Source organism: Moschus berezovskii, chromosome 11 (assembly GCF_049115385.1).
Source record: "Moschus berezovskii isolate FMDL1 chromosome 11, NW_MosBer_1.0, whole genome shotgun sequence".
Lineage (NCBI taxonomy): Eukaryota > Metazoa > Chordata > Mammalia > Artiodactyla > Moschidae > Moschus > Moschus berezovskii.
Genome location: NC_142470.1, coordinates 51,652,506 through 51,680,492, shown reverse-complemented (window position 1 = coordinate 51,680,492; position 27,987 = coordinate 51,652,506). Strand labels below are relative to the sequence as shown.

The following is a 27,987-nucleotide window of genomic DNA, read 5'->3' as shown; positions in this document are numbered from 1 at the left end:
CTCACAACACATATAGGCTCTCACTGAACATGGGATAAACTTAACTGAATTCCAACTTCTCACAGATGGGCCATATTCTGACCCAGGAGTGGTGAGAGCTGTTAGCCTAAACCATTGATGATAGGCATCCTTCCAGCTCATTTTGTTGCCTCGAACATACCCAGGCTCACTGAGCCCTCCTTCCACTGCTTCCCTCATTGGGACACACCCCGAGAAACAGCAGGTTCAGAAAATTAGTCATTCATGGGACTAGCAGAGGTGCCACCTGGGGCAGGGTGGGGCAGTGCTGATGCAAGGAAGATCGGGATCCTGGATAGGACAAGAGGACAATGGAGTTTGATCACCAGGGATTGAAAAATCAAGAAATTGAGAGCAAGCCTTTGCTCAGACACAACATACGGGTACTGTATACCTACACTGCCTAGGACATTTGCCTCTTCAATAATGAAGTGCTGTGTGCTTAGTTGCTCAGTTGTGTCTGATTCTTTGGGACCCTTCGGACTGTAGCCTGCTAAGTTCCTCCCCCAGGGGATCTTCCTGACCTGACCCAGGGATCAAACCTGCATGTCTCCTGCATTGTAGGTGGATTCTTTACTCACTGAGCCATAGGGGAAACCCTTAATAATGAAGATAAACTTGCAAATTATAAACTGTCCTTACTATAACAGTAAGGGAAGTTACAGTATTCATGGTTTCTGCTTGAATATGATCAGGTTCTTAAATATAGTTATCAGTTCCTTCAAAGACCAGTACTAGGTTCTACCAAGATATCAGATTCCTAGTAACAGTGACATATCATGTAGCTTATCTTACTATTAGAAGCCTCTGAAAGAGGTAAATCAATACTATCTTGGTATCCCTTCATCCCTAATACATTTTCTTAGTGAAAGCACACTCCCCTCTGGATACATCACCCAGATGCTTACATCAAACTCGTTCAGAGCCGCCGCCAGCTCCCCGATGCCCGTGTGGCCTTTGGCTTCGTCGGTGGGAGAGGTAGCTTGAGCAGCATTGGAGATGCCGGCAATGGCCTCCTGGACCTGTTTGAATACGTAATCTCGGTTGGCTCTGGTGGCAGCAACGTCTGGGTGGCGGAGAAAAGCTTGGGAGGCCGTGTACAGCATTGTGGCGTTCTTCTTCAGAGCTCCTCGAGCGGCTGCCATCTCATCTCGACAGTGAGGGTCCTTCAGCTCCTGTGTGTGCAAAACACAAATGTGAAGCTTGCCATGAAAGTATCTGTAACAGAGCTTAGAGTCACATACTTCTAGGACCACATCAATTTTATTTGTATTCAGTTAATATTTTACTTTATTTGTTTATAAGATGCTGTGTAATGATTATATTATATGTGGTATTGGTATGTCATTAAATCTAGTTCGTATCGATCAATACAAAGGTAAAAAAGTAGAACTATAAGACATGAATTTGAGCAAACTCCAGAAGATGGTGAAGGACAGGGAAGCCTAGTGTACTGCAGTCCATGGGGTCACAAAGAGTTGGACATGACTTAGCAACTGAACAACAATATAAAATAAAATATTTATAGTCTCTGAATTCCAAGTCGAGATGCTCATTTCATGACATACATTATTTAAGTTACCAATCTAAAATCATAACATAAAACAATTTTGTGCCTGGGAAATTCCATATGACCCAGAAATCCCACTACTGGGCATATACCCTGAGAAAACTGCAATTCTAAAAGACATGTATACACCAATGTTCACTGCAGCACTATTTACAATAGCAAGGGCATGAAAGCAACCTAGATGTCCATCGACAAACGAATGGATAAAGAAATTGTGGCAGATTTATACAATGAGATATTACTCAGCCATTAAAAGGAATACATTTGAGTTAGTTGTAATGAGGTAGATGAAACTAGAGCCTCATATAGGCTGAAGGAAGTCAGGCAGAGAAAAACAAGTATTCTATATTAATGCATATATATGGAATTGAGAAAAACACTACTGATGAACTTAGTTGAGAATGGTCTTGTGGACACAGTGGGGGAAGGTGAGGGTGGGATGGCTTGTGAAAGTAGTATTGACATATATATACTATCATGTGTAATATAGATAGTGGGAAGTTTCTAAATAACACAGGGAGCCCCGCCTGGCGCTCTGTGATGACCTAGAGCGGTAAGAATTGGGGGAGGGGAGAGAGGCTTAACAGGAAGGGGATATATACATATATATGATGTCAAAATAGTACCCACTGGAGAGTTTCTTTATTTTCAGCTTTAAAGGTTATTATGATTATGAATGATTATATTATCATTATGAATGATTCACATTCTTGAACAGCACAAACCAACACAAAACTGTAATTTAATCCACTAATTAAAAGTAAATAAAGCTTTTTAAAAATGCAATACAAATTTAAGAATTACACGTCAATGTAGGAAAACAAGTGAAGAAGAAATATTTTTTATACATATATTTTAGAAACCATCTCCTCTCTCTAGCTGCCAAGAATTTGTACATACTGCTTTTCCCATGTGAAATATCTGAGCTTCCGTTCCAGCCTATCCTTTCCCTTGATGGGGCCCATCTCCTAAAAACCCACTCTCCATCCAACTCTCCAAGCTACCTCTCCTTCTAGCTGCTCCCACAAGGCCCTCCTCCCTCCAATCAGTAAAATGTATCATGCTTTACTGCATTTACGTAAGTATATGTCTTTCTCTTAAACTGTATGTCTAATGAGAGCAAAGAGCCCTAGCTATCTTGTTCAGTGGTACTTCAGTCAATAGCACAATGTCTGGCTCATAAAAATGCATCCAATAAATAACGCTGCAAGAATGTAAAAACTGAGCCACCAACAAAGTACGTGGCTTGCGTGGATCACTTAATTATCAGCAGATGGAAAACCCAAACTTCAATCTTCTGACACTGTGCCTGCCTCCATAATCAATTACAATTACAAACATGGGAAATCAAACTTGTCTAATTTTGCTTACTGCATCACTGGCACTTCATTATCATTTTCAGAATGGGGTTTGGTTTTTTTAAAAAACCACTTTTGATGGCAGATCTATCATTTTAGTTTAGGGGATAATAAAAAAAAATAGATCACAGATGATTTGCTTTCTAAGTTTTGGATGTCAAAATAGTACCACTGGGGAGTCTCTCTATTTTCAGCTTTAAAGAGTATTGTTAAGAAAATGTTCACAGTATTTTTGGAAATATTAAAGGCAGTACTGTTCTCTCAGAGCCATGTAGGACTGCCAGCTGAGCATCTCTGGGAGAAAATTTCTCTAGTTTCAAAATGTATCATTAGAGGGTATTTGAACCACTGGGGTTCTATTCCTATTTGCTCAGTTGGTACATGATAGATGGATGACCTGGAAACAGTAAATTGCATCCTCTCTATTTTTCAGTCAAAATAATTCTGAGACAAGCACATTATATTTGATATCTAGGATTAGTAAGACAAACTGACAATAAGAAGTAAACAACCAGACTACCCTGCTGGCCCAGTGGAAAGGAATCTGCCTACCAATGCAGGGGCCATGAGTTCGATCCCCCATCCAGGATAGATTTCACATGATGTGGGGCAACTGAGCCCATGCACCACAACTTCTGAGCTTGTACGCTGCAACTACTGAAGCCCACGTATCCTAGAGCTGCACACTGCAACTACTGAGCCCCAGTGCTGCAACTAGCAAAGCCCATGTGCCTAAAGCTGTGCTCTGCAACAAGAGAAGCCTCCAGAATGAGAAGCCTGTGAGCTGCAACAGAGTAGCCCCCGCTCACAACAACTAAAGACCCCAAGCAGCAACAAACACTCAAATAAGTAAAAATAATGAAATATATAAATTTATTTTAAAAGAGCAGTAAACAATTGAGCCATCTATCCCCTTCTGCTTAGGTACTAATAGATCAATGCCAGTCAACAAAACTTCTAAACTGAGACAACTTATTTTTAGCCCTAAAACTCAACATTGATAAATAGGGAACCAACATGTGAGGGAATCCTTTACACTGGACAATCTAGGCAGTGCCACTGGAAGTTATAAAGGGTCTTAATTAACTTCCAGAACACCTGGCCGGAAATTTTATATTCCATTCTGGGGTATCTATACTAATAAGAAAATCTAAATATGAAACTGAGAAATAGAGGGTAGGAAAGTCTTTCCATAAAAATATTTTTAGAAACATTTTTAATCACATGGAAGAAAACTGTAAACAATGTAAATGCTGAGTTATGAAGAACTGATTAAGTAAACTACTGAAGTTCTCATTTGATGGACTTTTTGTGAAGTGAAAGTGTTAGTTGTTTATTCATGTCTGATTCTTTGTGACCCCATGGACTATAGCCCACCAGGCTCCTCTGTCTAGGGATTTCTCTAAGCAAGGATACTGGAGTAGGTAGCCATTCCCTTCTCCACAAGATCGTCCCGACCCAGGGATTGAACCCATATCCCCTGTATTGCAGGCAGATTGTTTACCATCTAGCCACCAAGGAAGTCCCCGGACTCTTTATGTGGATATTAAAAGTTTCCATAAAATAATAAAATGGGTAATATAAATAAAAAGAAGACTACAACATGCATACATATATATATATAGCATGAATATAAATGTCAAAGTATGAAGATAAGCAATTGAAAGGCAATCTACCAAAATATAAGTACCACGTTTTTGTGGCTGATAGATGGCTATGTGCCTTTTTTTCCCTTCTTTTCTAAATTTTCTTGAAAGAGTTTGAAATAGCAACTAGTTAAAATGATGTTAATGAGATAAAAATAAATCATATGTATGGGCATTCTGAGGTGAATATCTCATATTATTCCCATGGATTTTAATATATCAGTTACATGCTGATGATTTAATGAGGTTTGATCTCCCCTCATCTCTCTGCTATTTGCCATTTCTACACGGATATCTTATAAGAATCTCAAAATCAATGTATTTAACTATGATATCTTGATACCGCGGGGAGACTGGCCACCTTCCAGTCTTCATCCGTCTCAGTAAATTCACCACCATGTACATATTTGCTGAGACAGAACCTCAGATGTGAACTGGTCGCATCACTCCCTAAGCTCCCATAGCCAATTCCACAGCAGGTCCTTAGTGTTCTCTTTTCAATGTAAATGTGGACTCCCTAGGCTTTTCTCCATCTTTACTGCTGCCATGCTAATGGAGACCATTTCTGCAGGGAAGGGCCCCGGGACGGCCTCATCAAGTGTAGGCATTAGGCAGAAGACAAAGTCACCTCCTTTTTTTTCTCTCTCTTAATGAGACCACAACGCATGAAGGAATGGCAACTAAAACAGAAACTCTGCAGCATCTGAGCAAGGAACTCTGAGCATGAAAACCATGGAGCAGGTACAATATAAATGCAGGCCCTTCCACGTGTGGTGCCTGATGTGGGAAAATTTAAAGGGAAAAAACAGCTTTTAGAATACCTGTAGCATGGCTTCAGAAGAAAAATGCCAGGATCAGGAGCTGATACATGCTGGTGCAATCCAGGACATACATCAGCTCTTCCCTCGGTGAATGTTCAATCCCTAATCAAAAAGACCCCTACCCATTCAAAGGGCTACAAGATAAAAGGCAGATCAACAATGCTGTGGGGCATTACGGGGTCCAAAGGACTCCCACACTCCTCTCAACTTTTGCTTCTGCCCTGAATAAACTGCTACTTTGTTCTCTTTGCTTCTCAGCCACAGAAGGTGTGTTTATTTTTCCTTTGCACTTTTGTCTTCCTCACCCAAATTCTTTTGGGTGAGTTGAACAAGAGCCTGGACTTTTGACAAAGTTTTTGCAAAAAAGTGTCACTCATCTAGATGACTTCAGTCCCATCCATCTACAACTAGTCTCTCCTCTTTGACACTACCCCTTCTTTGCAAGATATCTAGAAAAATATGAAAATGTAAATCTGAAACTTTGATAACAAACTCTGAACTGTTCAACCACTTGCTACTTACTTATAATAAAATCAGAACACTCTCAAGACTCCGAGTGTCCTGGCACCCACCTTTCTCCCCAGCCTCCTGCTAGGTTCACTGAAATTAAAAGTCAATGTAATTTTTTTTTTTTTTTTTGGTCAAGTGTTGAAACAAGCTTAATAAATAGCTTCTGGGCCTTAAATCTCTGCTTCAGAGTGACTTCACTCCTAACCACCCTACACATCGTGGTCTACCAAGCAAGATTCCACCTGAACAAAGGATTCTGTTGATAACAAAATACCTGAAAGTAATCACATGAACTGAAATCATACAAATTCTGGGAAATAGTGAAAGACAGGGAAGCCTGGCATGTTTGTAGGCCATGGGGTCTCAAAGAGTCAGACACAACTGAACAACTGAACAACAACAAAATCATGCCTATGTGTCCATCACAAAACACTAGAAGCTCTTTAGGGAAAGAGACTAGATCTTGGTCAGATTTGTAACCCAGATATTACTTCTGTTTGGTACAGATGAACACTCTAAATGTTGGCTAGAACTTTCCTTCTGGTCATAGAGAACATTAGAAAAAGTCACTGGAAGTTGCCAGAAATCCTGGGAGCAGTCAAGAGGGCAGGTGAAGAGGATTTTAACAAATCTCCCCATATTTAAAGATGCTATTTGCTAAGAAGAAAGAAAAAGATATACTCTTTGGAACACACAATTCTAATGGTCGCTACAGAACAAATAGAGCTGGCCAAATGGAGGTGCCATCTTGGGACAATGGGGAGCAGAGAAAACCCAGGCCAACCACCTTCATCAGTGTGACTCAATACCTGTGCTCTCCTTCCCTCTTCCACTCCACTCTCTCCCCCCACCCCCTCTCTGCCTTTCCTGTATTTTTCCTCATGTTTTCTGAATCTCTTTCATAAAAGTTTTACTCTGCATGCTGCACACTTGGGAGAGAGGTGTTGTACATATATGGTACTGTCCACAGGGTGGGGAGGTAAAAACTGAAGGAAAAGGACAGTGCCCAGGGAGTGGCCACAGTGCCACACCAGTCTGACATTTTTTATCTCAATCAGGTCAGACATAGAGAACAGACCTGTGGTATGAAGGGGGAGAGGTATAGGGAGGGATAGATTGGGAGTTTGGGGTCAGCAGATGCAAACTCTTACACGCAGAATGGATAAAAAATAGGGTCGTCTGTTTAGCACTGGGAATTATGTTCAATCTCCAGAGTCAAAACGTAATGGAAAAGAATATTTTTAAAAACCATATCTATATGTATAACTCAATAACTGCTGTACAACAAAATTTTGCACAGTATATTATTCTAGACATGTTGCAAAGATGGGGGAGTGTCAAATGACAATTTTTAATGTAATTTCCTACATTAAAAAATAAATATATAAAGGTCAAAAAAAAAAAGAGAAAGGTTAGAGTCTGGTGAGGTTGGCAGGGTGGTCCCCACCAGTAAGGCAGGTGGCCTGTAACCAACTGTATGTACCCAGGGGGACTGGGAGCACCAGCAGTGCACAGTGGGGCCAGAACTGACCCAAGCAGGAAACTGCCTTTGTGATCACGGGTCCCGGTGTACTTGATGATCTGACAAGCAGTCCATGCAGTCGACGATGCATTGACGAGGTCTCCAAAACTGCAAGATTATGTAAACTCACTCGCTTTCTCCCCTTGTTTTTGCTGTTCAGTCGCTCAGTTATGTCCAGCTTTTTCCAGTCCCATGAACTGCAGCACGTCAGGCATCCCCGTCCTTCACTATCTCCTGGAGTTTGAGCAAACTCATGTCCACTGAGTCAGTGATGCTATCCAACTATCTCCTCCTCTGTCACCCCCTTGTTCTCCTGCCCTCAGTCTTTCTCAGCATCAGGGTATTTTCTCCCCTAGATTTCCCAAATTTTTCCTACCTGTTGTCTTCTCGCAGCTACATAGTTAAGTTTCACCATCTCTTTTCCAAATTCTTTAAAGCGATTTGCAAGGTCTTGCTCATTTGTAGCATTTTTGACAGCTTCCAAGGCCTCTTCCACCTGAAACAGACAAACAAAAAAATCCAATATATTTATAACTGGATAGTATTTCAATATTGGACTTCACTGGTGGCTTAGTGATAAAGAATCTGCCTGCAACACAGAAGATGCTGGTTTGATTCCTGGGTGGGGAAGATCCCCTAGAGAAGGAAATAGCAACCCACTCTAGTATTCTTGCCTGGGAAATCCCATGGAGAGAGGAACCTGGTGGGCTACAGTCCAAGGGCTGCAAAAGATTTGGACATGACTTAGCAAATAAACAACGACAAATATCAACATTGCTAAACATGTTAGAAACACTAGTTGTTAAATAATATGCATTAATATTTAAATAAAATAATAGGAAAAAGTACCCCAACAAGCATTTATAATCAGAAAATTACATACTATTTTTTATACAAAAGATGCATGTATGCTGTCACTTCCTATCCTACTCTTTGCGACCCTATGGACTGTAGAGAGGCAGGCTCCTCTATCCATGGAATCTCTAGGCAACAATATTAGAGTGGGTCACCATGTCCTTCTCCAGGGGATCTTCTGACCCTGGAATGGAACCTGCGTGTCTTATGTCTCCTGCATTGACAGGAGGGTTCTTTACCACTAGTACCACCTGGGAATTGTTATACAAAAGATAATAATTGCTAAACTTCTAAATCATATGAAACACTACATTGTTTGTATTTTGAGCTGAGATTTCCATAGGAATATGGACTTTTACTTTCAAGTAGAAAGATAAAGAAAAATAAACTTAAGAAGATGTATGGATTTAAAAACAAACACCAGAAATCTTCATAGGAGGAAATGTTTTGTAAACAAAAACTGGAGGAGCTCCTGGGCTGCAAAAAACTTGAGATAGCTTAAATCTGCATATTGGCATCACCTCCAAATCTACAGCAAAGAGGTTGTAATTTTATTTTTATTTGATTTATTTCTTTACTTATGGCTATGCTGAGTCTTGGTTGTGGCACACGGGCTCGTCAACGCTGCAGGCAGGATTTCTCTTGTGGTGAGCAGGGTCTACTCTCTAGTTGCGGCTCTTGGGCTCTAAAATGTGGGCTCAGTAGTTATGGCAGATGGGCTTAGCCACTCCAAGGAATGTGGAATCTTAGTTCTCAGACCAGGGATCGAACCCATGTTCCCTATATTGGCAGAAAGATTCTTAAGCATTGGACTACCAGGGAAGTCCCAGGGATTGTAATTTTAAGCTGTGGTTATGCCTTCCCATTCCATAAAGGAGAAAACATTGAGCCTCAAGAAGTAAGTGAATTTGAAGTTTTGTTGCCATTTAAGGTGGCATCAACTAGGGTGAACAGAGTAACAATCACTGGAAATAATCAAGAACATAATCTTGAGTGAACAAGGCACAAGATGGAAACCATATTTGTAAAATCAAAAGTTCTTAGTTTTGAAGGGAGTCTGGTGGAGAGGTCTCAACTAGTACAGGCTTTTGAGAAAGGCAGCAGAAAAAAGAGAGAGAGAGAGAGAGAGATGGTAGCTCTGAGAGTTGGACCATCAGAAGGCTGAGCGCCAAAGAATTGATGTTTTCAAATTGTGGTGTGGACAAGACTCTTTAGAGTTCCTTGGACAGCAAGGAGATCAAACTGATCAATCCTAAAGGAAATCAACCCAGAACATTCATGACTGACGCTAAAGATCTAATACTTTGGCCACCTGATGGTAACAGCCTACTCATTGGAAAAGACCCTGATGCAGGGAAAGATTGAAGGCAAAAGGAGAAGGTGATGGCAGAGGATAAAATGATTATATAGCATCACTGACACAATGGACATGAATTTGAGCAAACTCTGAGAGATAATGGAGGACAGAGAAGCCTGGCATGCTGCAGTCCACTAACACAACTTAGTGACTGAACAACAACAAAGCTCTGAAAGAGTAATAAAAAATACAGACAATGTATGGCCTACTGCAGAATTCCAATTGCCTCTTGTAGTTTCAGTTCAGTTCAGTTCAGTTCAGTCGCTCAGTTGTGTCCGACTCTCCGCGACCCCATGAATCACAGCACGCCAGGCCTCCCTGTCCATCACTAACTCCCGGAGTTCACTCAAACTCATGTCCATAGAGTCGGTGATGCCATCCAGCCATCTCATTCTCTGTCGTCCCCTTCTCCTCCTGCCCCCAACCTTTCCCAGCATCAGAGTCTTTTCCAGTGAGTCAACTCGTCGCATGAGGTGGCCAAAGTATTACAGTTTCAGCTTTAGCATCAGTCCTTCCAATGAACACCCAGGATTGATCTCCTTTAGAATGGACTGGTTGGATCTCCTTGCAGTCCAAAGGACTCTGAAGAGTCTTCTCCAACACTAGAGTTCAAAAGCATCAATTCTTCGGCGCTCAGCTTTCTTCACAGTCCAACTCTCACATCCATACATGACCATGGGAAAAACCATAGCCTTGACTAGACGGACCTTGGTTGGCAAAGTAATGTCTCTGCTTTTTAATATGCTATCAAGGTTGGTCATAACTTTCCTTCCAAGGAGTAAGCGTCTTTTAATTTCATGGCTGCAATCAGCATCTGCAGTGATTTTGGAGCCCAAACAAATAAAGTCTTACACTGTTTCCACTGTTTTTCCATCTATTTCCCATGAGTGATGGGACCAGATGCCATGATCTTTGTTTTCTGAATGTTGAGCTTCAAGCCAACCTTTTCACTCTCCTCTTTCACTTTCATCAAGAGGCTTTTTAGTTGTAGTTTAGACTGAATCAAAAGACAACGTACAGACAGTTCACAGTTGAGAATGTGGGGATCCAAATGACCACTAAAGTGGCCTGAAAAAGTCATAGATTAACACAGTACCAAGTGATACAGATACACAATTTGTTTAAACTTGACACAGTCACAAAGGTGGCTAATCCAACCTCCTCACCAAGTTTCACTAGGTGGAGGAAGAAAATGGCGTATATAAACAAGTGATAATGGATATCATCACATGCTTTCCTCCGTAGATATTGTAATATCATTCAGTTTACCCAATAGACTAACATTTCATTAAGGAAAGAGTTGCAGTCAAAATGAAGTTATTTATAAAGATGGTGAAAGGAGCTCAATCTAGACTCCAGATAAAATTGTTTCCATTCTCATCATCTATGGAAAGTCTTCATCTTTTTTTTCCTTTCTATTTATAAAAACACAAAATGATATAATTCATCAATTTTAGTCTTTTCCAATTCCTATGCAGGCATTAATCATACTCAAGGAAAAGAGAAGTATAGTTGAAAACAGAACTGTTGTGTGTTAGGATGTCTTTTAGGCACTCGAGTCAAAGGGCATTTTACAGTATGAAATGGCTCATTTAAACATTTTCATGAATTAATGAGAATTTCATATCTCAAACCTTTAAAACAACACATCAATGATGTCTCCCTTTCTAATAGAGTTATAATCATTTTACTGTGGCTATCAACAGCGTCACTGAGAGGAAGCTCTTGGCAGTTAATTTGTTCCTGCTGCTTATTTGAGTTGTAAATCTTTTCTCAGGACATAAAATCTGGCTCCAGGGAAGAACAAAATAATTATCTCAGAAGGAACTAAATCTTGGATTTGTCTTATTTTATATATATATTTATATAAACCAGGCTTCTTGTTGGTTTTTAATCAGGCCAATTTGGAGTATTTATTTTGCTTTGTTACACATCACTTATTTTCTTATTGTTTTTCTCTGAAGAATCCAGATGCTGGTCTGAATTTATGTTTCTAATTCAATGAAGGTCCTTGGAAGAGCAGTGATAGTGTCTGTCTGCGTAAAGGTAGACTTCGTCACACTAAGAGTTCCAGAGTGACAGGCATCTAGTGAGAAGCTCTCATATTGAAACACACACTTCTGAACCTACCCAACACCCCACAGAAATGGAGAGGATGGAATTAACATCTAGGATTTAGGATGCTATGCAGCAGCAGCACCAGCCCAGGACACTGCTATTAAAGAGACAAATGACACAGGGAGAGTGGGAGAGAGAAGGAGAGAGAATAAATACAAAGTGGAAGGGACACAGACGAGGAAGGAGGAAAAAAAACATGACGAGGGGAAAAATGGGCAGCGTCTAGGCGCTTCTGAAAACTCAAAATCACTATGAAAATCAAGTTTTTGCTTTTGAACAGAGCCAATGTTCTTTTGTTATTTTCAGGTGTCTGGAGAAAGGGAATTGACTCCTACATGCCAAGCAATGAATCCTCCTGCCACTGCAGGAGACACCAGAGACTCGGGTTCAATTCCTGGATTGGGATGATACCCTGGAGTGGGGAATGGCAACCTACTCCAGTATTCTTGCCTGGAAAATTTCATGGACAGAGGAGCCTGGTAGGCTATAGTCCATGGGGTCGCAAAGAGTTGGTCACAACTGAGCAACTGAGCATACACACACAGAAGTGAAGCAAACATCTTAAAAGGTAATCCTTATGTAGAAGAGGAACCCAGGATACTTTGTCCACCTACCTGCCCCACAGTGACACATATAGATCAGTACGTGTAGGGAAGGCTATGGAGTCAGACTGGCCTGTGTTTGAGCCCCAGCTCTGTCATTTGTTAGCTCTGCAATAAAGGGCAAGTCACTTAACCTTTCTAAATCCCAACTCCAATGTCTTCATCAATAATATGAAGGCAATAGAGTCCAGACACTACAAAAGGTTGTTCTAAGAATAATACTAGATACAAAATGAAAAAAAGAAGAAATAAAAATGGAAAATATAAAAGAAGGTGGCCAACTATGCCCTAATATAAAATAAATATAAATGGACTAAATGCTTTAATTAGAAAACAGAAATTCTCAGATGGGGCCTTTAAAAAGATCCTGCAATATGTCATCTATAAGACACAGTTTGAATAAAAAGATATAAAATGTTGAAAATTTAAAAATGAAACCTTCTACACTAATGAATTTAAAAACCTACTTGAAATTGATAAATAGGTAAAATGCCAATATTGGTTGTAAAAAGAAATAACAGAACTCGAATAGACCAAAGAATGTTACAGAAATGGACACGACAGCCAAAGATGACTTTTCTACTCTTTTCCCAAACAAACCAGGCACATTAGGTGGGTCAAAAATGAAATGTAAAATAGCAAATACATAGCAGAATGCCTGTCAAGAATTAGGAGCTCCCACTCCAGTACTCTTGCCTGGAAAATCCCATGGATGGAGGAGCATAGTGGGCTACAGTCCATGGGGTCGCAAAGGGTCGGACACGACTGAACAACTTCACTTCACAGACATGGGCTTCCCAGGTAGCTCAGTGGGTAAAGAATCGCTTGCAGTGCAAGAGATGCAGGTTCAATCCCTGGGTAGGGAAGATCCCCTGGAGGAGGGCATGGCAAACCACTCCAGTATTCTTACCTGGAGAATCCCATGGACAGTGAGGCCTGACAGGCTATATAGTTCATGGGGTCACAAAGAGCCAGACAGGACTGAAGTGACTGAGCCTGTGTGTATGTGTGCACACGCATGCACACACACACACACACACAGATACTGACTTGCTGTATAATCTACCTAAGGGTAACCATTGCTTCTGAATGACTGCAAAAAGGAAAGACTACATCTTGCTCTTGGACTATCTGCAGGTGACACGAAATCCAGGAATAGCTGAAGGACATGGTGGTCTCATGGGGGAGCTGTTTTAAGGGGAGTCTTCCATGGCTCTGTGTGCCAAGCTGGATTGGGAAATCACTTCCAAAAAGCTGATAAAGAGGGCCCTCAGAGTAGTTGCCACGTCCTTTATTGTAATGAGTACCCTCCTAACCTTGGGCACTACTGACAGCTGTTCTCACAAAAACCAATCTGGGCTGAAGAACACCAGTGTAAGAACCCTCAGCTCCGGCAGGTCTGCCTGTTCTTAATACTGGAGCCTGTGCATGGGGACAGCTGAGAAAAGTAAAAATTCTAGACAGGATATCACAGTGTCCTCTGTCTTTACTGGATTTAGATATTATTTTCAAGCTTGTTTCTCACAACTCTTGAAATCTTTGATCTTCTCATAGAGTCTGCTCGATATAGCCCTTACCCCCATTTCCAGAGCAAACCTACTTGTCATTATTATTTACTCCACAATGTGTCAATTTGTTTGAGACAGACTCTTTAGATCTAGTCTCCAACTTTCCTGATTGAAATTTCACTCATTTACTTTGACATAATAAAAGTAGACTGAGAATTCATGAACTAACTCAATACTTTTTAAGCACCTTCTAGTGGCTAGGCAGACACACAGGCATGGGCCCAGCACTGAACACAGGAGTCTGACCCTCCTCCTGGACTGTGTGATATGTTTCTCCTGTGCATAGTCACTGTCCATGTTGTTACGATCAACATCTCTGTTTGGACAGACTGACTTCATTCCAGGGTCCTACTCTTGATACTCAGTTGATTGGATTTTAAGTGACACCAATGAAATGATTTAAAACAATAAGGGCCCTATGTACAAACTTTCAAGTTATGAACTTTCAAAGATGCCAACATGCATTCCCTAAATTGAGTGAAATTGCAGCTTGCCCTCCATCTCCTGTTGCTGATGATCCTTCAGCTCTAGCATCTCCCACTTCCCCTTCCTCCCCCAGGCAGTAGCTCTTCTTGTCTGTTTACTCAATGCCAGCCCCTGTATCCCAGCTGTTGTACTGGACTAGTGTACTTCCAGGCACTGTACTGTAAGAAGAAAATGTTTTATTTTTCTGTTTAATTGTTTTATATGTATTATTTGTGTGAAAATTATTATAAACCTATTACGGTACAGTACTATAGAGCTGACCATGTTAGTTGGGTACCTATGCTAATTTTGTTGGACTCATAAACAAACTGGACTTACAAACACACTGTTAGAACTGAACTCGCGTGTATGTAGCGTACTCATGCTATGTCATATGAGGTTCCCTTGTTAGGATCTGGATTTATAGCGAAATTTTAAACTCTTAGGTTGGAGGAAAAATAACTGCAGTTTTGGACCCTGAATTTTAAATCATTATAACTATGCTCAAGTACATCTTTATTACTCAAAATAGGAACCATTACAATCAACACTTTTTTGCCAATGAGAAAGAAGCTTGTTTATTCCTATAGCATAAAAATCCATGCTTCATGATTTGAGAAACTCTTGGAAAGCACTTTCTGAGTCCTGCTAGTTGTGGAAGCATTTTCACTGCAAAAGTTGTCAAGACGCTTGAAAAAGTGGTAGTTGGCTGGCAAGACGTCAGGTGACTATAGCAGATGAGGCAAAATTTTGTAGCCAAATTCATTCAGCTTTTGAAGCATCAGTTGTGTGATATGCAGTCTGGAGTTGTCTTCAAGAATTGGGCCCTTCCTGTTGACCAATGCTAGCTGTAAGCTTTGAAGTTTTCAGTGCATCTCATCGATTTGCTGAGCATACTTCTTAGATGTAACGGGTTCTCTGGGATTCAGAAATCTGTAATGGATCAGAGGGGCAGCAGACCAGCAAACACTGACCATGACCCTTTTTTTGGTGCATGTTTGGCTTTGGGAAGTGTTTTTGAGCTGCTTCTTTGTCCAACCACTGAGCTGGTTGTCACTGGTTGTAGAAAATCCAGTTTTTGTCATGTATCACAATCCAATAAAGAAATGGTTCATCGTTGGTACCTAGAATAAGATGATACTTCAAAATGACTTTTTTTTCAATTTTTACTCAGGTCATGAGGCACCCACTTATCAAGCTTTTTAACCTTTCCAATTTGCTTCAAATGCCAGATGATCATAGAATGGTCGACACAGTCCTTGCTCAACTTCTAGTGTAGCTGTAAGAGCTTCAGTTGTGGCTCTTAACTGGTTGTTGTCAACTTTCGATGGCTGGTCATCACACTCCTCATCTTCAAGGCTCCCATCTCTCTGTAAAATTTCTTGAACTGCCAGTGCACTGTATGTTTGTCAGCAGTTTCTGGGCCAAAGAGTAGTTGATGTTGCAAGCTGTCTCCACTGCTGTATTTTGAACTTGAACAAGAAAATTGTTAGATTTTGCTTTCTGTCTAACATAATTTCCAGAGTCTAAAATACACATAAAACAAGCAGCAAGCAATAATTCATTAACAAAAAATGTAAAGCAAGATATGTGTATTAAAATGATGTGTAACATTGTTCCCGAAAGAGTATGTGTGTGGAGTCTGGCTGCTTGCGGCTCAAAAGCCAATAAACAGGCCAGGTTGGTAGAAAGGAAAGTTTGCTTTATTTCAGATGCCAGCAACTGTGGGGTTGGGGGAGGGTGGCAGACATCATTCCAAAGGCTGACATCTGTCCAAAGCAGGGGGTGAGAACTTTTTATAGACAGAGTCAGGGGAGGGGTTACATGTAGAAACAGCACAGTCATCTCCAACAGTCATATTCAAATTGGTCATCAGTGGTCTGACTAGCATCGTCTTGGTTGTTTTAGCTACAGTTCATCTTCAGTTCCAGGGTGCACTTGTTCCCATTTCTTTACAGACAATTCTCAGAATTGTGGCAGCCCAAACCAACTTATATGCAGAGTACATCACGAGAAACACTGGGCTGGATGCAGCACAAGCTGGAATCAAGACTGCCGGGAAAAATATCAATAACCTCAGATATACAGATGACACCACCCTTATGGCAGAAACTGAAGAAGAACTAAAGAGTCTCTTGATGAAAGTGAAGACAGTGAAAAAGTTGGCTTAAAGCTCAACATTCAGAAAACTAAGATCATAGCATCTGGTCGCACCACTTCACAGCAAATAGATGGGGAAACATTGGCTGACTTTATTTTTTGGGGCTCCAAAATCACCACAGATGGTGACTGTAGTCATGACATTAAAAGACACCTACCGCTTGGAAGGAAAGTTATGAGCAACCTAGACAGCATATTAAAAAGCAGAGATATCACTTTTCCAACAAAGGTCCTACTAGTCAAGGCTATGGTTTTTCCAGTAATCATGTATGGATATGAGAGTTGCATTATAAAGAAAGCTGAGTGCCAAAGAATTGATGCTTTTGAACTGTAGTGATGGAGAAGACTCTTGAGAGTCCCTTGGACTGCAAGGAAATCCAACCAGCCCATCCTAAAGGAGATCAATCCAGAGTGTTCATTGGAAGGACTGATGTTGAAGCTGAAACTCCAATACTTTGGCCATCTGATGCAAGAAGAGCTGACTCATCTGAAAAGACCCTGATGCTGGGAAAGATTGAGGGCAGGAGGAGAAGGGGATGACAGAGGATGAGATGGCTGGATGGCATCACCGACTCAATGGACATGAGCTTGGATAAACTCCGGGAGTTGGTGATGGACAGGGAGGCCTGGTGTGCTGTGGTCCATGGCGTTGCAAAGAATCAGACATGACTGAGTGACTGAACTGAACTGAACTGAAGTCCTGGGTACGGTCTGTCTGTAGTTAACTTCTCCACCTGGGGTTTGACAGCTCACAGGATATGGCTCAGAATATTATCTATAGCCCTTGAGAAATAACCTAGAGAAAGTCCTTGACTATGCTTAATGACTAAATTATTATTATTTAGTTAGCCTGGAGAATCCCAGGGACGGGGGAGCCTGGTGGGCTGCCATCTATGGGGTCACACAGAGTCGGACACGACTGAAGTGACTTAGCAGCAGCAGCAGCAGTCTCCTTTGACTGTTGTCCTTTCTTTCAGCATTTCTCATTTCTCTGATTAAACTTATTCTTTAACTAAGTTTTCCAAAGACAGAAGGCATGCAGACAACATGGTGTGGTGGTAAGGACCACAGCCTTCTACTCCATTTCAACATAACCGTATTTATTTAAGAATATATTTCAATATCAAATGGCAAAGTTCAACAATGCAAAACCGCAATTACTTTTGCACCAACCTAAATAGCCTGGAAATGGGAGTTGGCCAAGTCAATGAACGAACAAATATAGAATTCTATATTTAACTACTTGTTGAATCATATAATCTGGTTTGACATTGATATCTCAGCAGCATCATACTTTATCTCTCTGCCTCCTAAAGATAATCCGCCTTCTTGATTAAATTTTCTGTTTCCTTGTGAGCAAGTGAAAATGATTTCATCAGAAAGCAAGAATGATTAAATGCTAGTGTCACTGATTCATAATGTGCCATGTTTTACAAAACACAACAATAATACAGCTTGATACATTTCCAAAATTATTTTCAGCTTGTGCAAGAAAAACGACAATAGTCAGTTTCACTGATTACTTATTGATGCACCAGACAATGTTCCAAATGGTTTATATGTATCTAATTTAGTCCCCCCAAATAGGTCTTGAAGTTAATACTTCTCTTGTTTCTGCTTTACAAAGGAGAACTGAAGCCAGAGGGGTGACACAGCCAGCCTGAGAGGTCTCATAGCAAATGTGAGGTAATCAGGGTTTGAACCCAGGTACTTTGCTCCAGAACACATACTTTGAACTCCTGAGCTGGGACACCTCAATTTCCCAGAAAGGATGGGTTCATAAAGCTGCTGGAGTCTGGGTCTGGATCGTACTGATCAGTTGATAATGAAGATTCTTTAAGGGTCCTGCCCCATCAGATCAGTCTCCAGGTTCTAGTGCTTCTACCTCTTTAATTTCTATAAAATCTACCCCCTTACAGTTCACACAGCCACTGTCTGCACTCAGCTTTCCTTTCATTCACTGGCCTGGGTCATGTAAAACATCTCTCAATCTGTCTCCTTGATTGGGCTCACCCTTCTAATTCCTTCTCCATACTGCTACCAAAAGTATTTGTCTAAATCAGGAATTTGATTTTACTGTATAGGACTACTCAATTGCTCCCCATAATCTATAAACAGAATCTAAACAAATTTGTTGTTCAGTCGCTAAGCCATGTCCAACTCCTTGTGACCCCATGAATTGCAGCACGTCAGGCTTCCCTGTCCATCACCACCTCCCAGAGCTTGCTCAAAGTCACGTAAATTGAGTCAGTGATGCCATCCAACCATCTCATCTTCTGCCACCCCCTTCTCCTCTTGCCCTCAATTTTTGTAGATTCCAAACTAATTATGATAATCAAGAGGCTCCCCACCCTACATCTCTCTCTGACCGCCCCTCCCACCTAACCCCCTCTGCTCCAACTACGGATCAACCCTATTATTGTGAATACTCCAAATGTTTGCCTCACTCTCATGCCTTTGTTCTGTGCTCAGTTTGTGAAGTTCTGTGTAGGTAAAACTTTTTGCCCCACCTGAATCCATCTCCCCTCTTAGGCAAGAACACCCCAGCTGTGAGCAGTAAACCACTCTCTTCTTGGGCAGGTTATCAAATACCAATTCATACTTTCTGCCTGCTCTGTGAACATATGGCTGAGCCCTTTAATAGTTGTTCCTTTGTTAAGTTTTGTAAGGAGAGTGTGCCAGACAGGCAACAGAGGAGGAAGGGGTTTTGTTTGCTGGTCCTGGAGGGCTCCCTGGACAGAGGCAGCAGCAAGGGCAGCTCCTCCAACACCAGGTGCCCCCAGGGGTGATTCTGTAGTGGAGTGTCTCCAGAAAGACACCTCTTCATGAGCAGTTTTTTCTTGACTCCTAGCAAGTTCCACTGGCTTGTGTGGCACCTCAGTATCCCTTCTATAATCCAGTGATCCAGAAACATCTGGATCCTGGTCCTGGTATGGGTGGGTTCTCTCTCAAGGGCTCCTTCCAACTGCCATTCCTATACTCCTAAGCATTCTTCATAGTCAGTCCCTTGTTACTCTTATCAGAGCTAATAACTCTTCACGTTAAACTTTCCATGCTCAAAGTACTGTGTAGCTTCACTCTCACTACTGGACAGAATGATGCCTCCTCTGCTCTTTGATGTCGGCCAACCTCTTTCCAGGGGGTTCCCTGCAGATGCCTGCAAGGCAGGAGACCCAGGTTTGATGCCTGGGTTAGGAAGATCCCCTGGAGAAGGAAATGGCAAGGCACCCTGGTATTCTTGTCTGGAGAATTTCATGGACAGAGGAGCCTGATGGGCTACAGTCCATGCGCACAAACAGTCAGACATGACTGAACGACTGACACTTTCACTTTCACTCTTCACAGCCTCTTTCCACACCCACAACTCTTAGCTCTCAGCTTCAAGCTTGGGCCTGTGACCCCAGTCTGTTCAATTTGGTTCAGGCAACTGATTCAGGAAAACACAAATCTCATTCTGTTCACTGTGACCCATTCCTAAATCCTGTCTTTCCCAACCACATTGCCCTTCTTCATATCATCCTGAATTCCCCAACAATACATTTGGTTGAACCGATCTCATCCTTGTCTTGCAGGTGTGGTGAGGGAGAAGAATAGTGTTGACCAAACTCAGAAATCAGCACATCCCATTTCCCCTCGAAATAACTAACTCAGAGATACGCATCTGATTTAGAGGCCGACAGAACCAACAAGCTTGTGCAACCTTTATTTGAGCTTCTAAGGAAAAGAATTTCTTCTTTTTTGCTATCTTTAGTCTAGAAGCATGTAATCGTGAGAATGTTTTATAGCTACCTTGAGATCATGAGAAAAGGGCCTATAGAGAAGAGTGTTCTTCCTGAGAAAACACAGAAATTGGTCCTTGTCACATGTTTGTACTTTGATCAAGCTCTGCCTGAAGCCAACTGCCTCTGGATTTTTAGTTTGGTGAGTCAATATATTTCCTTTTTGAAAGACTAAGTTGGGTTGGGTTTATGTTATTTAAAAACGGAAAACTTCCTAATTATTGTACTTTCCTTCCAGATGAGACCATAGCAATACGCACAATTTTCCCAACATGCACTGCACTCTTTCTTAATGTCTCCCCCACTACCAGCCTATAAAGTTTTAAAGGTAGGAGCTGAGTCTTATTTACCTTTGAAGTTATATATCGTGGCACAATGTTCTGCACACAGTAGGCATCCAATAAGTATCTCTTGAAAGGGTAACTGAATAAATAGATAAATTCTAAACAACCCAGTTGTATGAAGTTAATGCCGTGACCGCTCTGATGAAAAAGGCATGCTAAGAATATGGACAATAATTTCTACATTTATAATTAGAGACAAGGATATTTTACACTAATTGCTTGCTGTTATTCAAACATAAGAGCCACATTACGTGCAGCAGAAATTAATGCAACATTGTAAATCAGCCATACTATAATCAAAAAGAAATTTTTAAACCCTATGAGAAGTGCAGAAGGAAGCATAAGACTATTGAGAAATAATGTTACTGCGGATTCCCTAGTCCATTTGATGCTAATGTTACAAAAAGTATAGGTAATATTAACCCTACCCCCAAAACAACTGGACAGCAGCATTATATTTGGCCCCTGGTAGTCTCAAAGATAATCTGAATTTTCTGAAGTTGACTAAAGGGTTGTGTATTCTATGTTGCTGTTGGCTTTCCAGGGAGAAGTTCTGAGACAATTGAGAACATCATTATTCCAGGACTCAGCTTGAGTACAGAAAAAAGTGATTGTTTCCTCTGACATACACATGTCTAGGTGAGTCTGTGTGTAATGCCATCACCCACACCAAGAACCGAATAATAGAATCTGATTACATTCATTCGGAGACTAGGGAAAATAAATATCGCTCTTCTCGATCACTGATTGAAATGCGAGACTCCTTTCAAAGTGTGAAGTGTCACATCTCAGCCTAACACACTGACAATGTCAACTGATTACAGGATACACCAGGTGTCTGCAGGGAATCACTCACCAGCAACTTCAACAATACAAGTGATTATAATTCAGTAGTTTTTAATGATGTCTGATGTGCAAATGATTCTTTTAGCTTCACTCAGGAACATCAAATTCCCACTTTGGCGATAACTCAGCTTTGAACTATATGTCACTCACTATTTCATCAGTAACTTCTTGAATTCAAAATAACTACAGTAGCAAAAACCTTTGACAGCCTTATCGAATCTTTAATAAAATATATTCAAGAGAGCTCAACATTAAAGCACACTTGAATACTTACAAAATAAAGCAACTAGCTTCATATGAGCAGTTAGAATATCCATGTGTGTGTGCTAAGTTGCTTCACAGTCATGTCCGACTCTTTGCAACCCATGGACTGGAGCCCGCCAGGCTCCTCTGTCCATGGGATTCTCCAGGCAAGAATACTGGAGAGGGTTGCCAGGCCCTCCTCCAGGGGGTCTTTCTGACCCAGAGATCGAACCTGTGTCTTTGATGTCTCCTTCATTGGTAGGCAGGTTCTTTATCATTAGTGCCACCTGGGAGGCCTGGTTATATGAAAAGATGAACTATACCAGCATAAAAACTTAAGTTTACAAATGTAATTTTAAGGTAGCAGAATGCAAAATCCTATGCTCTGCCAAATCACAGAATCTCTGTAGAATTCCCAGTTCTTTACTTGATTTGAATGGTTTGCTCAGGATTACTCAATTTGCCAACAATTACCTACAGAGAGCGGGACAGAAAGTGAAGGCAGGCATTTTAGGAGAATAAATGGACTCTCCTTCATCTACTCAGTGAATTATTGATGCCAAAACATGGAAATATGTTTCTGATAAGAAGGCAATTCTGTCCATGTTCCTGTAAGTTACTCAGAAACAAGAAAATAAATCAATATCTGGAAAGAACAACAATAAAGTTTTGGCACATGGCCTAAAAGATAAAAAGTAAAATATTATCTGTAATGCTCAAAGGTAAAATAGCTATGCAGTGGTTACCATGGCAGGAAGCTACAGGATCCCCTATAGTGTATTAATTAATGTTCAGATCCAATAGAAAATCAGGGTACTACTTTATTATCATTAGGACTCCCCTGCCACCCTTTTGCCCATCTATGTTCTATCATCCATTTGGTAAAGAAATTCACTTTTATTTGGAAGAAACCTTGACAACAGTATAAATGATCATTTCTAACCTGCTCCATCAAAATAGGTAATGATGTTCCCTTCATCTCACGTGTGTGCTCAGTTGCTCAGTCGTGTCCGACTCTCTGCAACTCTGTGGACGCAGCCCACCAGGCTCCTCTGCCCATGAGGATTTCCCAGACAAGAATACTGGAATGGGCTGCCTTTTCCTTCTCTAGGAGATCTTCTCAACCCAGGGATCAAGCCCACATCTCCTGAGTCTCCTGAATTTGCAGGTGTGTTCTTTACCACTGAGACACCTGGCAAGACCCTCATCTTAAGTTAAAAACAAATAGATGCTAGCAGACAAATTTGTTTATGAGAGGATATGCTGCTATGGAAAAACCAAAAATGCTAAGTAGAATTGTATCCTGTGTCTATTTGCAATTAATTGTTAACACACTGTCTTTTTTACCTCGTTGGAGCACTAGTCCCGAGGATATGCTGCTATGGAAAAAACAAAAATGCTAAGTAGAATTGTATCCTGTGTCTATTTGCAATTAATTGTTAACACACTGTCTTTTTTACCTGGTTGGAGCACTAGTCCCATCATAGGACACCCTGAATGACTCAGTGAGAACACCAGAATCTGCAGTTCCCCAGTGGTGCCACAAGAGGACACCATTCCACCACTACTGTTCCCTGTAGAGGTTATACTCTGAGTACAACAAATGTGTTATTTAGTCTTACAATCATTTTTAATTTTATTGCTGACAGTCTGACAGGACTACTTAATATTGCTGGGGTTGACCTTTCCATATTTTGTGCTAAATCTTTTTTTTTTTTTAAACTTCTCTTAATCTGCTGTGTCGGGAAGAGAATATTGACTCTACATTAGGACAGGCTGCAGTGTGATGCTACCGGCGACAGCACTGGTCAAAACAGATGGATAAAAGGCAGTATTCCAGGCATCAACTGGTGCATGCAGCACTCTACAGACCCAGACTTCATGAGCACCAGCCACGTGAGGGCCGTTCAGGGAGAGTATTTTTTTAGCTTTCATCACTCCCCAGAAGGGGCTGAAATGGCTTTGCACAGAACGTGCGTGCATGCGTGTTCAGTCTTGTTCAACTCTTTGCAGCTCCATGGATTGTAGCCTGCCAGGCTCCTCTGTCCATGAGATTTTCCAGGAAAGAATACTGGAGTGGATCCTCCTTCAGGGGATCCTCCTAAGCCAGGAGTCAAACTCATGTTTCCTGCATCCCCTGCATTGGCAGGCAGGTTTTTTACCACTGAACCACCTGGGAATCCCAGCACAGAGAATGCTAACATATAAGATGTAAAGTTAATTTCCTTAGCTCCAGTCCTGTTCTCCTTGTAAAAGAAGACGGTCCCTCTGGGGAAAGATCTTTCTTAGAATGTGGCTTTTGAAGATTAGGCAGGTTGTAAGAGAAAGGTAAGAAAACTTTTTCTTCAGCACACTTGAGAACAAAGTCATCTGTAGCCTAAAAGATGCACATAACTCAGGTGGGGCTGCAGGAATAACAGCCAGCACTGTGGCCTGAGAGTGGTACCAGAATCTGACAATGTTGACAGGTGCCACTGACCAGACACTTACTTTGCAGCAGACTCTGTGATAAATGCATCACAGGAATTTCCCTGTTGAGAGCTCCCCACCGTTCTGAGGGCTGCAGTGTCATTAGCCCTCATATCAACAGATGAGGTGTCTGAAACCTGAGGTTTTATTTTTTACATTATATATACACATGGGCTTCCTAAATAGCTCAGTTGGGAAAGAATCCGCCTGCAATGCAGGAGACCCTGGTTTGATTCCTGGGTCAGGAAGATCTCCTGGAGAAGGGATAGGCTACCCACTCCACTATTCTTGGGCTTCCCTGGTGGCTCAGCTGATAAAGAATCTGCCTGGAATGGGGGAGACCTGGGTTCCGTCCCTGGGTAGGGAAGATCCCCTGGAGATGGGAAAGGCTACCCACTCCAATATTCTGGCCTGGAGAATTCCATGGACTATGCTGTATAGCTGATGTGGTTGCAACGAGTTGGACATGACTGAGTGACTTTCACTTCCACTTTTTACACATATTTATTGAAATACAGTTGATTTATAATGTTGTTAGTTACTGCTGTGCAGCAAAGGAATTCAGTTGTACATCTTTCTTTCTATTCTTTTCCATTATAGTTTATCATACGACATTGAATATAGTTCCCTGTGCCATCTAGTAGGACCTTGCTTATTCATTCTATATATAAAAGCTTACATCTGCTAACCCCAACCTCCACTCGGTCCCTCCTCCAAGTAGCCCCTGCCTTGGCAACCACCAGCCTGTTCTCTATGCTTATGAAGGTTTTATGTGGTGGGTTATGAGAGGCTGGCAAGTGGACACCAAACACGATTACACCTAGGCTGTCTGACTCCAGTGGCCAAAAGGTTGAGCATAATGTTACACTGCCCCTCAATATCCTCTGAAACAGGTAGTCTCTCCACATATTGCTCACCTCATCCAACTTGCAAGAGCCTTCCTTGGTTTCTGAGGCCTACTCTCTGAGGGCTTCCCAGGTGGTGGGAGTAGTAAAGAACCCACCGACCAATGAGGTAGATACAAGAGAGGTAGGTTTGATCCCTGGGTGGGGAAGATCCCCTGGAGGAGGGCACAGCAGCCACTCCAGTATTCTTGCCTGGACAATCCCGTGGACAAAGGAGCCTGGTGGGCTATGATGGTCTATAGGGTCGCAAAGAGTCAGATACTACTGAAGCGACTTAGCAGGCACACACTCTGAGGGAGAAAATCCCCAAGCAGGTTCTGCTCTGTGCGCCTTGGCTCCTCAAGCACCTGCACAGGAGCCATGACGAGCGAGCGACACCTGCTTCATGACCATGCGACCCGTGCTGCGGATGCTGGGACTGGCGGCCTTTCATGATAGTGCAGAATTTATACAAAACCTGGAAATCTTGGCTCCTTTCTTGGGGCCAGCCCAAGTAAGGCCCTGCCTAAGAATTTCTGACACAGAACATTTGTGCTTTTGGAAATTTCTCAGTGAACTCCCCTACTGGACAAATATGAGATGGAAAGTGAGGTAAGAGCAGGTTGACATTTTTCAATTCCTATCTCACCTTCCGCCTCATTGTTCATTTCATGAGAAAAGAAAATAAGAAGTTGAGGGAAAGTGATAAGCCAAGAATGGCCAGACCTAGGGGAACTAAGCCAGCAATAGGTTGGTTCCCCAAAAACAAAAGTCCATACTTCACATCCCACCATCTAAGGACCCTGAGGTCAGTGTAGGGTTGTTGCCAATAGTCCAGGAATGAAGGCCACAGCAGGCAGGAATAGAGATCCTTTAGGCAGAAGCCATGTTCCTAAGTAACTGTTCCGTCATCAAAGAGTAGAATCATCCAGGAGGGACCAGATGCCCGTCAGCAACTAGGAAAGAGCAAAGGCTAGAAGTCATGGGCTGTGAGGCTGCACATGACCCTGAAGAGATTGTGACCAGGGCATGTGTCCACTTCCGTTAAGAAACAGAAGGCTTAACTGGAACCAAGGAATCCTGACAAGCAAGGGACATATGATGGGGTTGGTGGGGCACGTGTGCACCCGGAGACCCAGTCCAGGTGTGTGAGATGAAAACTGATGCAACAAGACTGACTTTAGTAAACTGGGCTTCTTTTTACTGCCAGACTAAGGGAGGTTCAAAGTACATAATTCCACGAAAGGGCAACGATAGAGCAATTAAGAAAACAGAATGTAACGCGATCTATATTAAGGTGGGCTGCTGCTGCTGCTGCTGCTAAGTCACTTCAGTCGTGTCCGGCTCTGTGTGACCCCACCAGGCTCCCCTGTCCCTGGGATTCTCCAGGCAAGAACACTGGAGTGGGTTGCCATTGCCGTCTCCAATGCATGAAAGTGAAAAGTGAAAGTGAAGTTGCTCAGTCGTGTCCGACCCCCAGCGACCCCATGGACTGCAGCCCACCAGGCTCCTCCATCCATCGGATTCTCCAGGCAAGAGCACTGGAGTGGCTTGCCATTGCCTTCTCCATTAAGGTGGGCAGAGGTGGTCAAGTGGCCAGCTTCCTAGAAGAGCTGCATGTGCGTCCCATACTCAGTCATGTCCGATTCTCTGCAGCCCCAGAGACTGTAGCCCACCAGGCTCCTCTGCCCATGGAATTGTCCAGGGAAGGATACTGGAGTAGATTTCCTTTTCCTTCCCCAGGGGAACGTCCTGACCCAGGGTTTGAACACCAGTCTCCTGAGTCTTCCGCACTGGCAGGTTCTTTACCACTGTGCCACCAGGGAAGCCCCTAGAAGAGCTGGCCTGGCCTGAATTACTTCAGGGACCAGGGCTGCTCTGAATCTCAAGACAACACCAAGGTGGGCACCCCACACAAGGCCTTATAGCCTAAAAGACACACAGCTTTGTACTCCAGAAAAAAAGGGGTGATTTAAACTCCATGTTTTGAGAGAAGACAATTCAAGTGAATGATCTCTATCTTTGAAAAATATATTATTGAGTATTAGAAAAATTAAGGGCATACCACTTGGGTGAGTAACCAAGTGACCCTGTGAGCAGTGACACACTGTCCGTCTAGGTCAGCACGGTCCTACCCACAGTCAACACCACCACCCACATAAGGCATATTTTGCTAAGTTCTACATACGTACAATTTTCAGATGAGACAAAAGCCTCATGACGTCCGCCATGTCCGCCAGGATGAGCAAGCGGGTCACAGCAGACAGCAGAGCCCGTGCCGCCCGCACCATGGTGCCGCGCTTCACCGACGAGCAGGGGTCATCCGCAAACTCCGAAGAAGCGATGCGCATGGTCTCACCTGGAAGACAGATGCGGAGACACACGTGGGTAGGTGGGAAGCTCAGAGGCCGGCAGTCACAAAGATCTGTGAAGGGGCAATCAGAGCTCTCACTGAAAAACCACCCTGGCCAGGAGGTACCAGCTCCCTCAGTGAGGCTGAGACTTTCAAGTCAGACCCCTCAGCGCCCCCAGACAGATGCTGTGAACAAGACCCAAGTGTGAAATTATGTTTTTAGCATCAATAAGGAATACGTTTGATTCAGTTTGTCTAAGAGTTGAGATGAATTTGCCCGACCTGAATCATTCTCACTCTCCAAGTCCCTTGAAACCAGTGGTATTTACTAGGCTAGCTGGTTTCTGACAGCTGAAGAAAAAAGCTAACAGCTCCAGAGGGGAATGAAACTAAAGACTTTGACCTAATGAACTCCGTTCTCTTAATTGAGTTAAATAAACAATAACAGACTAGAGACAGTCCGTGCATGCATGCTCAGTCACTCAGTTGTGTCCGACTC

The 27,987-nt window shown here is 42.2% G+C and overlaps 1 protein-coding gene across 4 annotated transcripts in view; it reads right to left on the bottom strand.

The window, feature by feature from the left end:
• The window catches only part of CTNNA2 (catenin alpha 2), a 1,253,094-nt gene that overhangs the window by 934,440 nt on the left and 290,667 nt on the right, over window positions 1–27,987 (bottom strand). For all 4 annotated transcript variants that reach the window (XM_055400364.2, XM_088841736.1, XM_088841737.1 and 1 more), the window contains exons 3-5: window positions 27,328–27,494; window positions 7,822–7,941; window positions 927–1,193 (exon numbers count right to left, since the gene is read on the bottom strand). In XM_055400364.2, coding sequence (XP_055256339.1) covers window positions 927–1,193; window positions 7,822–7,941; window positions 27,328–27,494 — 554 coding nt within the window. The remainder of the gene's footprint in view (window positions 1–926; window positions 1,194–7,821; window positions 7,942–27,327; window positions 27,495–27,987) is intronic.